General features: G+C 38.5%; 1 protein-coding gene across 1 annotated transcript in view; it reads right to left on the minus strand.

Annotated features, from left to right (window-relative positions):
- Positions 1-2968: 2968 nt before the first annotated feature.
- Positions 2969-15154, minus strand: part of LOC106514073 (complement factor B) — a 25803-nt gene continuing 13617 nt past the window's right edge. The window contains exons 5-18 of the mRNA XM_014003170.1: positions 12516-12602; positions 11976-12115; positions 8882-9026; positions 8655-8783; positions 7284-7388; positions 7025-7159; positions 6508-6617; positions 5315-5450; positions 4584-4722; positions 4374-4450; positions 4065-4165; positions 3834-3963; positions 3690-3739; positions 2969-3449 (exon numbers count right to left, since the gene is read on the minus strand). Coding sequence (XP_013858624.1) covers positions 3273-3449; positions 3690-3739; positions 3834-3963; positions 4065-4165; positions 4374-4450; positions 4584-4722; positions 5315-5450; positions 6508-6617; positions 7025-7159; positions 7284-7388; positions 8655-8783; positions 8882-9026; positions 11976-12115; positions 12516-12602 — 1661 coding nt within the window. The 3' untranslated portion in view covers positions 2969-3272. The remainder of the gene's footprint in view (positions 3450-3689; positions 3740-3833; positions 3964-4064; positions 4166-4373; positions 4451-4583; positions 4723-5314; positions 5451-6507; positions 6618-7024; positions 7160-7283; positions 7389-8654; positions 8784-8881; positions 9027-11975; positions 12116-12515; positions 12603-15154) is intronic.

Raw genomic sequence — 15154 nt, forward strand, 5'->3', positions numbered from 1 at the left:
CACTTAAAGAGTTGGTGGTGGGTTATTAAAACCTACTTTTTTGAGCTGTATATCATGTTATAAAGTCATTCCTCCATCAAAAACATACCCTGTGTTGCTTTGACTCATTCATACATGTTTGAGAAATCCTTGAAGCTCCTGTAGCCATGTAGAGCTGCCTAAACACTGTTAGTACAATGCTCCAACTTTTAACATAAAGCTCCTCCCTATAGAGCGCATCCAAGCTCTTGCTCCACAGAGCACCCCACCCCACAAAGCATTGTTGTGAAGAAATGCTTAAATGGGAATGTCTGAAACAGTGAGGAGGTTCTGCATGCCAACAAAACTAGCAAGTAAAAGTAAAGGATGCCTCTTGGGGAACCAGCCAGGCCACCTACAAACACCACCTAATGATCCCACCTCAACCCAACCCCCCTGCCAACCACCACTTTTATGGTGGTTGGGTGGAGCAGGTAAGGCTCAGGAGGACCCTGACACCACACCAAGCATGAGTGGGGTCATATGGACCCTACAAAGACWGCGGGAGACAAAAGCCCAATTTCAAGGTGTTTAGATAGGCTTTGATGCAAAGACAAACGTGTATATATTATAATATATATATAATTTTTATAATAACTTAATAATATATAATAATTTTTATAATAACTAAAGATTTACTTTATCATGGTATGGAATGGAGCTATGTGCCTAGAAAATACATTATACCTCACATTAAAAACTTGAATTATAAGTTTTGTTTTAACAGATCAGCAGAGGGGGGCATGGTTCCACTAATCAGCTAATCGCGTAACAATTTTTTGGTTTACAATTTGATATCAGTCTTGTTTGTATTTACACACCTTAGTGTTGGATATTTTTGATTAGCTGTGGCGAAAATCTTGAACAGAATTGGCTCCAGAAGTTAATCAGTTGTAGACGAAGAGCCTGATCACATGATCTGAGTAAACACATGACTAACTGAGGTACTGTCAGTAATCTTCCCTGAACTGGAGCAAAACTGGTTTAAAGGCACAGTGTGTAGGATTTTTTGTTTTCAGCGACATCTAGTGGTTGAGTGGTTGAATCATCCTCCCCCCACCCCCACCCCCCGCTTCCAAACGTAAAGGAGTTGCTACGGTGTCTCTCAGGTGTCAAAAACCTTTGATAATTCCAACCGCGATGTCTACCAGCAGCTTCAGGGCTAGTGATGTTTCAAGTGGTAAGATTATGAGCTTTAATAAGTAAAATTATCCCAGCTATGTTTACATGCACAAAATGTTTTAATCGGATTGAAATGTATTCAGATTAAATAATCCAAATGTACTCTTTACATGGACACAATCCGATCGTGAAAAGTGTTTACATGCACCGGAGTTTTATTCAGAATAAAAGTCCGGACATGTGCAGTGTTGTAAACGTTCAGCTCTACTTKCGTGTTACAAACATAAACAAAGCTCCTCTGTGCGCTCAGGACGGACCCATGTCAGCTTTTAATAACGGTAGAGACGTCATTACTCCTCGGTTGAGCTGCAGCCTGCAGATGAAGCAATACATGCTTTTTATTTTTATTTTTTGCGAAGCAACGTCTGCTGTTTGCCTCCTTTTTCATCTGTTAAGAGAGTGAGGAGGAAAAGTTCTGCACGATGCTGCGCAGCTGGAGCGCTGCTGCCCCACCTCCAGAACCGGGTGAATGAAAGTCAGCAGACCTGCACACACAGGTCAGTTTTCTACAATCAGAATAAGATGATCCGATTAAGTGTTTACATGAACCTCATTCCGATTATCAATCGGCATAACCCACCCTTTTCATTCGGATTAAAAATTCATTCGGATCGAGCTCAGTCGGATCAGAATAATCGGAACGGGCTGTTTACATGACACATTTTTATTCCGAACGGCTGTTTAATCCGATTACTTTTGTCCATGTAAACGTAGCTAATGACAGACAACAAATATTACATTTATAGTATTACAACTAAAACCGTTTTTGATGCCGCCACCGCAGTTTGTCCTTCATGAGCCTTTGTAGACAAGATGGCGGTGCAAGATGGCGGCTGCCTGTGTGGCGACCCACGACCATGGAGATATAAACAGCTTTTTATAAGGAAAAAATAATAAAACAAGGTCTTTGTCTGCAATGATTAGACATGTTTTTTTATTATTGTCATTAGTGATTATCTCAATTTCGGCTAAAAGGATTGACAAAATCCTACACACTGTGCCTTTAATATCTGGGTCACAGCAGTAAATAATTATTTTATCATTTTATTTTCGTTGGACCAGATTTATTGAGCTTGTGGGCCAGCTATGGCCCAGTGGCCAGCAGTTGATGATTAACAATTTAAAATATTTCTTTGACAAAATGTCAATGTGTGTTAGTCAAATAATATAAATGAAAATATTCCATATTGTAGTTTCCAGTAAATCAGAAAAGTTTTATTGATTTTCTTTCACCCAATTTTTTAATTTTATTTATTTATTTATTTATTTATTTATTTATTTAGTTATTTATTTAACAGTGCAGGAGTTTCTTGGTAAAATCTACAACATAATCAGTATATTTTTCAGTGTTAATAACTTGTTTTTTTCCCCTACATTTTGTTTAATCCTCAGAGAAACCTTTGGTGTTTTGCTTCATGCAGGCGAGTTGTTGATTCTTCCCTCCGGTTCATGAGAGGACTCCAACATTTGTGGTCATTTACAGGAACTGGTGTTTGTTTACCAGTTTGTTTTGGCAAGTTTGGACTTATGTAAGAATATCTGATTAGCAGTAACTTTAACTTTGTGCATCAGATGGCTACGAAGAGGAAACAAACGGCAAAGAGAATTTCATGCATTATCCTGTGAAATGAAATCAGATTTAGGGGAAATTTTTAAATATTTATTTCCATCCAGTTTTTATTAATTTATTTTTAATAAACATGACAATAACAAAAAATATCGGCAGCAGTTCAGGCAGCTGAATAGTAAAAACTGAAAAGCAGCTGAATTAAATAGAAAGAGTCCACTTTATTAAAAGCATCACAAGAGTGGTAAAAGGTGTTTATGGTTGAGTTGGTTCATTTTTGGGAATGAAAGAACCCAAATGTTTATTTAACTCGGGCACTTTTTACAAACTGTGTTTACACTGAAAGGATTCACGTAAGGAGAGAAAGTCAGGAGGTTAAAGTCTCATGCAAACTGTGAATGAGTGACAGAATGAGGTCAATCAAATGGGCCACAGTCTGATCAAATAAAGCTTCCTGTTTTAAAACTCAAGTCACAAAATGGCCAAACAGAATGCAGCATTAGGTTTAACTTTCCAGAAACTTAAGCGGTGCGTAGTCTTGATTTTCATCTCCGAGGATTCTCTTAAGAAATGGGGTCATTTTGAACAGATTAATATGGAAATCCCTGGAGTCAGCGTTGGACTCAATTAGACCATCAGTGGAGCCGCACAGTTCGTGGGTTCCCCAGCTGACCACCCCAACCTGTCACAAAACAGGCACAGTTAGGATGTTTGTCACATTAGTTATTATTGTTACTTTTCAGGGTAAAGTCTAAATTTAATCATTTTTCTGCTCCAGAAAACCTAAAAATCTATTCAAAGTAATACTAACCTTATTTTTCAAAGCAGATAAGTTTTAATTTGAAAGGTAATAATACCATTTTGAGCAGATTGACACAATTTAAAAGGAAAAATTTATAAAAATCTTAAAGTTTCTGTTTACCTGAATCGTTCGAAGCTCGTAGTTCTTGAACACAGCGCCTCCAGAATCACCTGTTGTGACAAATGTGTGTGTGGTTTGTTAAACAGCTACTTTGCTGTTTATTTGTAAGTGAATAAAATGTAAATTGTGACAAACTGAACATACCTGTACAAGCTATATGATCTCTGTGATCTGTGAGACCACCGGTGCACAGGAAGTTATCCGTCACAGCAACCTTTGGATCTTTTGTTGTTATGCCTGGTGCGTTCAGGGCTTTTTCAATGCATAAATTTCTCTGAATTAGATTAAAAAAACATCGATAAAGAAGGGAAAAAGGACACTCTGGTTGGATGAAAAAGGCAAGCAGACAAATAAACTCCGTGGTATGAAACTCACATTTTCTCCAAGTTTGGCGAACACGTCTTTTTCAGCCACTAAGGGGTCTTTCCTTGTTAGAAAATTGAGTCGTTCACGTTGATTCTTTAATAGAAGCTCCTCTGTTGACGGAGAACACAACACACACCTTCATAAAACTGGCAGAATAAAATAACGTTTCTACCATCTGTTTAGTTTTGAAGGGTTAGAAAAAAAGCAGCTAAACTATGTTGTAGAACTGTCAGTGGATTATTTATTGATTTCTTACTTTTTTCTAAAAACAAGCCTGTTTAGTATTTTTGCAGCTCATTCTGTATAAAAATACCATACCCTGTTGTTTGCACGTTGATTTACCCACCAGCTTCATAGCATCGCTGGTCTCCTGAGTGCATGGTATGCAGATTGGTCTGGCAAAAACAAAAGAACAGGTTTTCCAATTAGGAGAGTAAAGTGTTACAATAACAAATCTTTAAACCAGAATGAGAATATAAAAGGTGGTTCGTGTACAAACTGCATTATTTAATAATTATAAGCTCTTACCTTATAGAAACAGATATTTCAATGGGATTCGACAGCTGGATGAGAGCCAAGTCATAGTCATAAAACTCCTCCACACCTTGGTTTACTTTGGCGTGGATCTTGTAGTTTGGATGTAAGGTGAAATTTTTAACACTTCTCTCTGCATAAAGATAACAGTATAAAGTCGAGTAAAAAGTTCAAATGTTATCAGTGAACTTGTGGTTTTACTTTTTAAACTCTAAAAATCATAGTTTTAAACTTAGACGTGAGGTTCTGTGCAGAGATATGGACAAAAAATATCTTACCTGTTGTAAATAGAGTTTTTTTTTTTTTTTGGTTGACCGCAGTTCGGAGAAAAGACCTTCAAGTACAGTTTCTACATCACAAGGCTATAGTTCCCAATCCATAATCTCGCCAATAGACCTGCATTTTTGTTTTAGTACAAGTTTTACACAGGATGCCTTTCCTGATGCTACCTTCACCATTTATCTGTGTTTATGACCAGCACACAGAAAAATGTCCTTCCAGTCACTGGTTTAGCTGTTAGGTCTTTGGTCTGATCCAAACTGATTTATGTCTTCAAACATTAGCAGCTGCTTGCAACAGGTAAGATATTAACTCTTCATAACCTTTCCAGAGAACCTCACCTAAATAATTTTAAACCATTGCTTTCCAAATGTCATTTACCCAAATTAAAGACTCTATAACACATAAAGTCATGTTCAAGTGAGTAAAGAGAAGATGATCAGTACCTCTTCTGCCCGTTTTTTCATCTTCAATTTCAATAATGATGTCCTTAGGTAAATCTCCGTATGTGAAACAGTGAGCAGCAGTCAAGACAAAGTCAGGGGACACCAGAGAGCCGATGCACTTCTTTGATTTTTTCCCCTGAATTTAAAAAGAAACACAAACATTATGGGTCAGTACTGTTCCACGGTAATAACTTCAATGTTAAATGGACTGAACWTATCTTATTACCTTATATAGCASTTTATCGAGCCCCATCYGACCCCAAAGTGCTTTACCCTTACAGACATTCACACACTGATGATGTTAAGCTACATTGTAGCCACAGCTGCCCTTGGGCACACTGACAGAGGTGGGGCTGCCATGCACCGGAGCCACCGAACCCTCTGACCATCATCAGTAGGAGAGGTGGGTGAAGTGTTTTGCAAGGACACGGTGAGACAGCTGGAACAGGGGTTCAAACCAGCAACCCTCCAGTTAGAGGACAACTCCCCTAAACACTCCACCACAGCCGCCCCAGTCTCTTTGTTTAGAGTGACTGAAAACGAATCAACAGTGGTGACGTTCCTTTTGGGATGAAGATGTTTGACAGTTTTGATATAACATGTTTTTACTCTCAGATTTGTGCAGATGAATAGACCAAAATCAAGTACGATAGGTTGCCTTCAAGCCCAGGCCACCCTTGCAAAAGAGATCAGCGATTTCAATGGGATTTATTTGCCTTGTTAAATCTTGATTGAAAAATAAAAAAGRTACAGTAATTATGATGATTTTTGACACGATTTTCCCCATCTGACAATCATAAGAACACCCCAGTTATTGTGATAGCTCTAAATCTAATGAGACATTCCTGCTGTTGGTGTTGTTATCTAGTTGACACAAAAGGACGTCTGGACCACTCTGACATCAAATCAGGGATATTCAACTACGGTAGTTGGATTGTCTTGGCCCAGTTCTTGTATTGATGACAGGAGATTTGGACCACTGTTAAAAGTCTTCTCCAGCATAACGATTCTCATTGTAGTTCAGTTCTGGACTCTGATGTCTGATACTCCCTGAACCAGCCTGCTCTTACTATTTTCTTAGTTAAATTCAGGTATTGACCTTTTGTGTATGTTTCTTAGGATTAACAACAATTTCAGATTAATTGAAAACTCATAACAAATACTTTACAAATGAGATGAGTTGAGAATTTCACCTTGTTAATAATAAAAGCCAACCAAGGATATCTTTTCCGCCTGTTCGTTTTGTCCGGTGTTATTTCATAGTCTTGGTGAAGACCGCACAGACCTACGACTTCACTTTCATCTGCATCAGAAACCAAGAAAACAAAATGTAGGAGGGTTAGAAACATCCAGCTGACTATTACTTATGCTCATGAATGCAAACATTTATCTCTGTATCACTTTGCTGAAACAGAATTTAACTTCCAGTTCGGGCTCTGTGTCTTGAGCCCATTAGGTTAAATTAAATTACGCTGCACTGGTCCAGTGAGGTGCTTCATCATCGTCCTTTTACATCAGTAATATCAGGCGAGATCAAGAGTGATGAGTCTGCCTTCCTCCAAACTATTATAAGAAACAAGAGAAGGCCTCCAGCAGTGATCACACATCTTCCCCTGAGCTGAGTGAGGGATTACCAGAATGACCCATAACTTACAAAAACACCACAAACGATGAAGGAATCACACATTTTATGTTTTCAAGATGACTTACCAATTATACCATCAAAGGTCGCTTGTAACTCTTTGATATCTTTCATCCTGAAGTAATGAGAACCACCAGTTCCCACCGTTAGAGGCTGCAGGTCATCATCGAAAAGGTCAGCCCCGATGGCAAAAATGTAAATATCTGCAAATGAATGCAGACAGAAAGGTTTTCTTTGACAGGTTAACAGTCTGTGAGCTTTAAAAAATAAATACATGATGGCTCATCACATCAGAAGAAATCTGCACTCATAAAAAAAAGAACTCACCAAGATATTCATCTCTGGAGCCAACATTGGCCATGTCATTCATGTAGACCATGTTCTTTATTCTCTCCACAGTGGGTCTAGGAGAGCCGCCCATGTTGTAAGCACCTGAAGGGAAGAAAAATGGTGTTAATCCATTTTAAAAACTTTTTAATTTAGACCATACACATTAACCATTTAATTATATTATCTATTATACTTGTATTATCTATGGAAATAAAACATGACTTTTATGAGATCAACTTCAATCAGTGAAACTGACAAGAAGTGTTTTTAAAGCAAACCAGTAAAGCAATAGTTCTGATCTTGTCAAGTGGGGTTGTTTACCTGTTGATAGTTCTTTGAATGAGCTTGATTTGATAAAAATAAAGTAGACTGTTTCCAGCTTAATGAGATAGTCTGATGATTTTTGAAGCAATGCTCTTTCAAATAGTTATCAATAGTTAGTACAGACWGAGCATCCTTTCCAAAAATGTCAAAACACTGAACTGTCCTTTTACATTCTCAATAATCCATGTAGAAAACGAGGTTGAGTCAGGTCCTCTGGACGAGTTCTGGACAGGTTCAAAACACTTCTGCAGTCTGAGGACCTTTGTAGAGAATGTGCCTGTTGTTAAACAGGGATAGAGACCTTTGTGTCCAGTTGTTCCACTCTTACAGTACTGCTTTTTGAGAATCAATCAGCCCTCTGTGAAGAACAGGAGACCATCAGTCTAACGATCGGCTGTTAGGCTGATGGTCCTTTTCGGCATGTGAGCAATCAATTTCAGATGTCTCTGATAGGACGTCATTGTGGTATACCTCGATATGGAAATATGGTGACAGTATTTAAAATTTATGATAGTATACCAACTCTCTGGAGCCTACATGATCTATTTAAAATGTTCTTGTCAGAAAGACACGGCCTCTCTGAATCTCTGTTTCAATTAGGCTCAGGGTTACACATACTGTAGACAGTGGCTCTGAGCATATATTGGGTTTTAGATTTGAAGAATAAAACGTTTTACCTGATAATGGAACTTGGTTTTCTGCACAATTATTTGGGCATCCAATTTTTGAACACTTTCTTACAGATTACCACCATCAGTGTATGAATGGGTGAATGATTGAAGTGTAAATTGCTTTGGAGTCCATTGGAGCTTGATAAAGTGCCATTTACCATTTATGTTGATTTGAAATAGATCAAAACCAGACAAAGTAGTTGATCCACTATGCAAAGGTCCTGTTTATATGGCTGAGTTTACCTGTAACTCCTCAGACTGAAGAAGTCTTTTAGATAAAAGACAAAATGTAACAAAGAACCCGTCCAGAGGACGTGACTCAACCTTGTTGGATCTGAATTGTCATTTGAACAAAGCAGAAGGGGAAAATTACCATCTGTAAACATGATCAGGACGTGGCGGTGTTCCTTAAAAGCCTCGGGTTTGACTCGATCCCTTATATAAGCCATCTCTCCCTCAAATTTTACGAAGGCAGCGTTTAGATCCGTTCCGGTGTTTTTGTCTTCAAATCAAATCACAAGCAGACACGTCACACAATCAGATGAAAACCCAAGCTCCTGCATGTGTAAAACCAGCTGCTGTTTGTTTTTCCAGACTCACCGCCAACTTCAAAATCCTCCAGCCTCTTTATGGCGTCCTTCAGTTCTATGTTACCGTCCAAGAAATCAGGAATTTTGACYACTTCATATATTTCAGAGGAGAAAAAGATGATTTCGTAGTTTGGCGACACGCTGAATGATGCGATCTGTGAAAGCAGATGAGGATGGTACGACATGAACTCCTGACACTTTGGGAACACATGTAAACYTAGAATTGTTGTGAAACGCTTCATTAATGCAACACATCTTACATTTCAAATTGCTTATGGTTGTTATTTTGTTGAGTTATTGATCCATTTATCAGCAGAAGCGTGGGTTTGGGAGCGAGCCAAGGACTCACGCCAAGAACCATCAGTCAAGAATATGATTTGTAATTCCTAATTTAATTTGCATCTAATGGGCTGCTGTTCTGGCAGCAGAGAGAAAGTGGGTGCATATTATCTGTACGGTGTGCAAATGTGCCTGTAAAAGTGTGTCAGACAATGTAAGAAACCTTATGCATTATTTAAGAGTGTTTTATGGTTCACATTCAGGATGTGTGAGGAGGATAAACGTGTAAATATATATTTTTTCTATTATTTTTAGTGTATGTGTGTAACTGATTTCCTCAGATTTTTTTAACTGCTAAATTTTAACACGTTTTTAACATCTCAGCACATTTATTGCCAGCGCCCATCAACAGCAGCCTGTAGTTTCACCTCATGTGCATCTTCAGACCCTTAAACTCAGCCCACTATCAGCAAAACCAGCAAAACTCCAGTCCAAACACCACACTGCTGATGCTTTGCAAACTCAGCAGATTGTACGGCAAKGACGGCCGGTCTCACGGTTGACCTGCCCATTAGAAAACCACATAAAACTTTTCATAAACGCTGCTGATGAAATCTACATGCTTCTGGGCTTTAACACAATTTAATAAATAGTAAAGTTGTTTCATTTGGTTGAACCTACATGCCTGCAGCTGCGTGCTTCAGCAGTAATGGCTCCAAGCCTCCTAAAGTTTGTCTTTACAAGCAGCTGGCTACATTTGCCATCGAGGATTATTGTTCAGTCTTCAACCTCTCTAAGATTTGTTTCAGAAGTAGATAAGAAGTAGAAAGTCATTTTGCTCCTAATTCATTTGCTTGTTTTCATTCAGGCTTGTTATTGTGAAAAACGTCTATCCAGATATATACCACCTCCTTGATAGAGTGAAATAATTGTGGCTGAATGAGAAGTATAAAAAATACATTTTTTTATTGTTAGCGATCCATAACATAACGCAAATCAAGTCCCACACCAGCATAAACATAAACTTCTTAATATAACTTTATAATCATTATGGCCTTTAGAATAATATGTTTCGGGGTGGTCATCTCCAAATAAACGTCATTTTGGACATTTTAACTGCTCATGTTTACCCATTGTATTTTTAGTACTTAAGTACGTTTTATATCAGATATTTACTTTTGATATTTAAGTAGAGTAAATGTCAAATAATTTAAGACTTTTACTTTGGTAATATTCTTATGCTGCAATCACACCGAACGCGATTTCAGCTTCAAAATCGCAGCCAACGCTGAAGCTGGTCGCTTGTGCACTTTGAGGTCAGACGCAGGACAGCTCTTGAGGCGCTGCACGGCAACAGCCTCCCCGCCCCTCCCTCCTCTGTCGGGCTCTGTTTAATGTCGGACGAGGAAGTGGCTTTGCTTTATTTACAGAGAGCAAGAGCATGTCACGTTCATCAGATAATTAATTCATAATTAATTCACCAGATAATTCAGAGACATTCTGAGTTTCATCACCCAGGAGCTGCGGGAGAGGCTCACAGCTCGCTTTCAGGACTATTTTTGTCCCGAGTCCAGTCTGATGAGCTGCTGCCACGCATTGGTGAGGATATCTCCTGTCAGGACACCGACTGCAGGTACTCGATTTCAGCTAAAGAGCTCCTCTCCATCTGTTTCAGGTTAGTGGACATCATTCAGTAAACTGTCCCGTCAGGAAATATGTCGCTGCGTCACACAGTGGAGTCTCTCTGATTGGTTGACGCGGCGCGTCGAGCTGCAAAAGTTCAGATTTTCTAACTTCAGCAATTTGAGCATTAAGCACATCGAATGCTCAGATTGTTCAAATAGTTCAAATCGCGCTGCTCTAATCGCGCTTGAGGCGCCGCAGCACTTCCCGACGTTGCTTGAAGCGCGCCCACCATAGACTTTGCGTGAAAACCTGATGCTCCTGATGCTGAAATCACGTTCGGTGTGAACGCAGTTTTAGAGAAGACTTTTACCAAAAATAATTTAAGATAGTATCTCTTTGAGGTACTTTATACAACACTGCTTTTAAGGTTATTTTTATTKCAAATGTTGAATCATCAGTGAAATGGATTAGGATTATCTGTATGTATTTTTCATCGTTTGTTCTGAGGTCTGTAAAGTACTTGAAAAAAATAACTAAGTAAAAGTAAAATTACATAAACAGAAAATGACTGATAAAAATAAATTTCACTGATAAGAAAACTACTCAAGTAAAAGTCATAAAACTGTCCACAAAAATTGGGAAAGTAAAAGTATTTTTACACACTCTCTAAGGAATGAACTGTTGAATTTACTGAACAAAACTGGTTCCACTAAGCCAGGTTGAGTAAATTGAGCAATTTATGTGTATTRTTTGCTCAATTTACTTGACTACACTTGGTGGAGCCAGCTGAGATGACTTTGTTGAGTAAATTCAACACTTCATTTTTAGAGTGCAGAAACATCTTTCATGATGAGTTCAAACATATTTAATTTTGTAACGAGTAACTAGGTGTTACATTTTAAAGTAAAGAAGTAAAAGTATGATTTTTAGCTTTAAAACGTAATGAAATAAACGTAAAAGTAGCTATTTAAAATAGGTAAAATTACAAATCCTCAGAAAAACTACTAAAGTACTGTACCAGTAGTACCAGCTGTACTTGTCTCTGCTGTACTTTTTAACTCATTTTGGGTTTGATTATAAACTTTCTGTTCGATACCGTTTCTTGTCTGTCCCATGATTTGTGGTAAAGTACTCTTGCCATAACAAGGGTTGCAAAGGAGCAGAGCTTCTTCAYCACTCTCTGCCTCTTCCTGTCTTACCTTTTTAATGAGCGTTATGACTGCATTTCTCGCTTGTTTAAATTGGTCCTCGTTGATGCTCTCAGAGATGTCCACAGCGATGTAAATGTTCAGAGTCCCATTTTTTGAAATTCTAATCATTCGTCCTTCTTGTGTGTCATCTGCGAAGGAAAATTCAAATTTATTGTCAAACACAGTAAATTGTTTTGTGTTATTCTCATGGTGGGCTAACAAAAAAGTTGGCTTTCCTGACTCATATGTTCCACTAACTAAAAATATAGCTTCGCTAACATTAAACATGTAAAAAAAAAAACTCAAGGGAAGCTAGCACATCCTCATCTCCTTCCAGCTGGAGACTGGTGGGACTGACACAAACCTGTTGATGTTTACCTGTTAATGAACTTAGCGGAAGCTAACAAAATTGAAAACTATTTTCAAAATTAGTGAAAAAGCTAATCCAAGAAAAATTTGTTTAACTGCTAGCTGAACTGTGTTATGGCAGCAATCATCACATAACAATAATGACCGTACATAATCTACAAATTACTACATAAAGCTTACTGAGAGACTCCATGGTGGTGAGGCTGTCTTTGATTGCACCTCCAAATGCTTCTGACACTTCCAGTACCGTGTCATACGTGTGTTTGTCTGCAAGGAGTAACCAAAACACAGAAGTGAACAAGATTCGTAGCTTGTGTCATTTAGAAAAAGAAGTCACAGAAAACACACCTTTCCACCCCTGAAAGTCACTGTAACAGACTGCTTGTAATCTGCACAATTTATGTTGCGTGAAATTACTAATGATGTAAAGATTTAAAGGGATCTATGATTATTTGTAACATTAGATTTTATTTGATAAACATATATTTTAACTGTAAAATAAAGACTGTAAAAATACTGTAGGCTGATTAGTTTTTATAATTTTTTAAACTAAAAGCTTAAAAATATATTACATGGACAGGGCCATTTTATTTACAGTACATGCAAAGTATTGTAGGTAAATGATGACGTGGAGAGGTCCTCGGTGTGAGCAAGCTACGTATATCCACCCTGAAGGTTAATCTTGGACAATATCTGATGATCGACTCTTTTTAATGAAACCAGAGAGCGTTGACAGAGAGGAGAAGGTAGAAATGACAGTCTGTAACTGAAAAAATGGATGGAGGACAGCAGAGCTGCTTCATGGAAGAAGAACCGCAGCTTAGCCTGTTAGATTTAGCATTAGCCCCAACGCTGTCACCATAAATATGTATTAGCTCAGCGCTACACATTCTCCTCTCGTCACTGAGGTCCTCCATCCACATGACAGAGAGGGGAACGCAAAAKTGACTCAGGTTGCAACTGAAAATATGGATGGAGGACCTCAGTTTGGCTTGTTAGTTTGTCACGCTAGCACCGAGCTAATACATATAAAGCAACGTCAGCAGCGTCAGCGCTAGCACAAAGGCTAACAGGCTAAGCTGAGGTTCTTCTTCCATGAAGCAGCTCTGTTGTCCTCCATCCATATTTTCAGTTCCAGGCTGAGTCATTTCTACCTTCTCCTCTCTGTCAACGCTCTCTGGTTTCATTTAAAAGAGTCGATCATCAGATATTGTCCAAGATTAACCTTCAGGGTGGATATAGTTCGCTCACACCGAGGACCTATCCACATCAACATTTACCCAGAATGCTTTGTGTGTAAATAAAATGGCTCCGTCCATGTTAAAATTTTCTTCTAAAAATTTACAAAACTAAACAGCCTGCAGTATTTTTWCAGTCTTTATTTTACAGTTAAAATATATGTTTATCAAATAAAGTCTAATGTTACAACTAATCGGGGATCCCTTTAAGCATTTGCATAAAATATGAATTTTTTTGAGACTGCAACAATATGGTTTTCCTTGGCACTGAGAGAACTAGCCATTTGTCCATTAATTCATCAAGTCAGTTTCTCCAAAGTCAAGTTGTTCATACAGATGAGTTCCTTATTGTCAATGACTGTTTCCACTGAACATCACAATAAAAGGTCTGGACTTTTAAGCCCTGAAAAAAAAATCAAAGTCAATTCAAAGAGTTGCTTCCTGATCTGTGAGTTTTTTGTTTTTCTTCTGGCCTTTCCTGTATGAAGGGGTCACCACAGTGAGGGAAAACATATGAGGAATTTGGCAACAGTTTTACACATTTTACACATTTACATGATTTCCCTTCATGTCACAACCTGGATTTGAACCTGCAGCCTCAGGACTTAAAGACTAAAGCACAGACCACCGACATATCACAGTCCCCTTGTTCTTACTGATTAGCAACACGGTTAATTGGGTTTATGGTAGTTTAAACACTTAGGAAGGTGTCAAACAAACAAAAAAAATCAATTCTAAAATTTGACTCTTGTCTCACACAGCTGATCAAGGCAAGTGAGGGTAGGTTACAAATAAATCAAACATTCAAACTATGGAGCAAAGCTGGAGGAGACACGGAGACATTAAGGAGACACAAAGAAGACATGAAGGAGACAAAGAAGATATGAAGGAGATGACGGAGATATGAAGGAGACTCAGAGGAGATTTGAAGGAGACATAAAGGCGATTTGAAGGACCCATAAAGAAGACACCAAGGAGACAGGAAGGAGATATTAAGGAGACACAAAGAAGAGTCAAAGGAGACATTGAGAGAGCATGAAGGTGACACAAAAAAGACGTGAATGTTTGCTGCAGCGCCCTCTGCACCCCTTGTTCCCACAGCCTTGGCTGCACCAAACCATTTTAGCAGTGGTTATAAAGACACAGTGAACATCACAGAAAAAGATAAAATATTTTAAAGGAAGAATGGGAATGTTGTTCATTGTTTCACAGCTTCATGTGTTGATAATCCCTGATTTAATCACTAATCTGACTCCCTGAACCAGTCCACTGACATGCAGTGACTTTCAGTAACTTTGGTCAAACAGGGCTTCAAGTAGAATGATTGTTGTTTGTGTGATCAAATGACAAAACATTCAGTCATCAATGAAGGTCTTGTTCTCACAGTAGCACGCCGGCTCTTGGCCCGTCCACTGGCCYTTCTCCTGACACGTTCTTTCTTTAGAGCCCACCAGAAACAGGTTGCCGGTGCACCTATAATGCACTTTGTCGTCAATCCCAAATAAGTTTCCTGTTCTGGAGGCGCCAGGCGGGATTCCAGGATCAGCACAGACATCTCCAGCTGTGGCAAGAGAAGAATGC

The sequence above is a fragment of the Austrofundulus limnaeus genome, unplaced genomic scaffold, assembly GCF_001266775.1.
Source record: "Austrofundulus limnaeus strain Quisiro unplaced genomic scaffold, Austrofundulus_limnaeus-1.0 Scaffold17, whole genome shotgun sequence".
NCBI classification, from domain to species: Eukaryota; Metazoa; Chordata; class Actinopteri; order Cyprinodontiformes; family Rivulidae; genus Austrofundulus; species Austrofundulus limnaeus.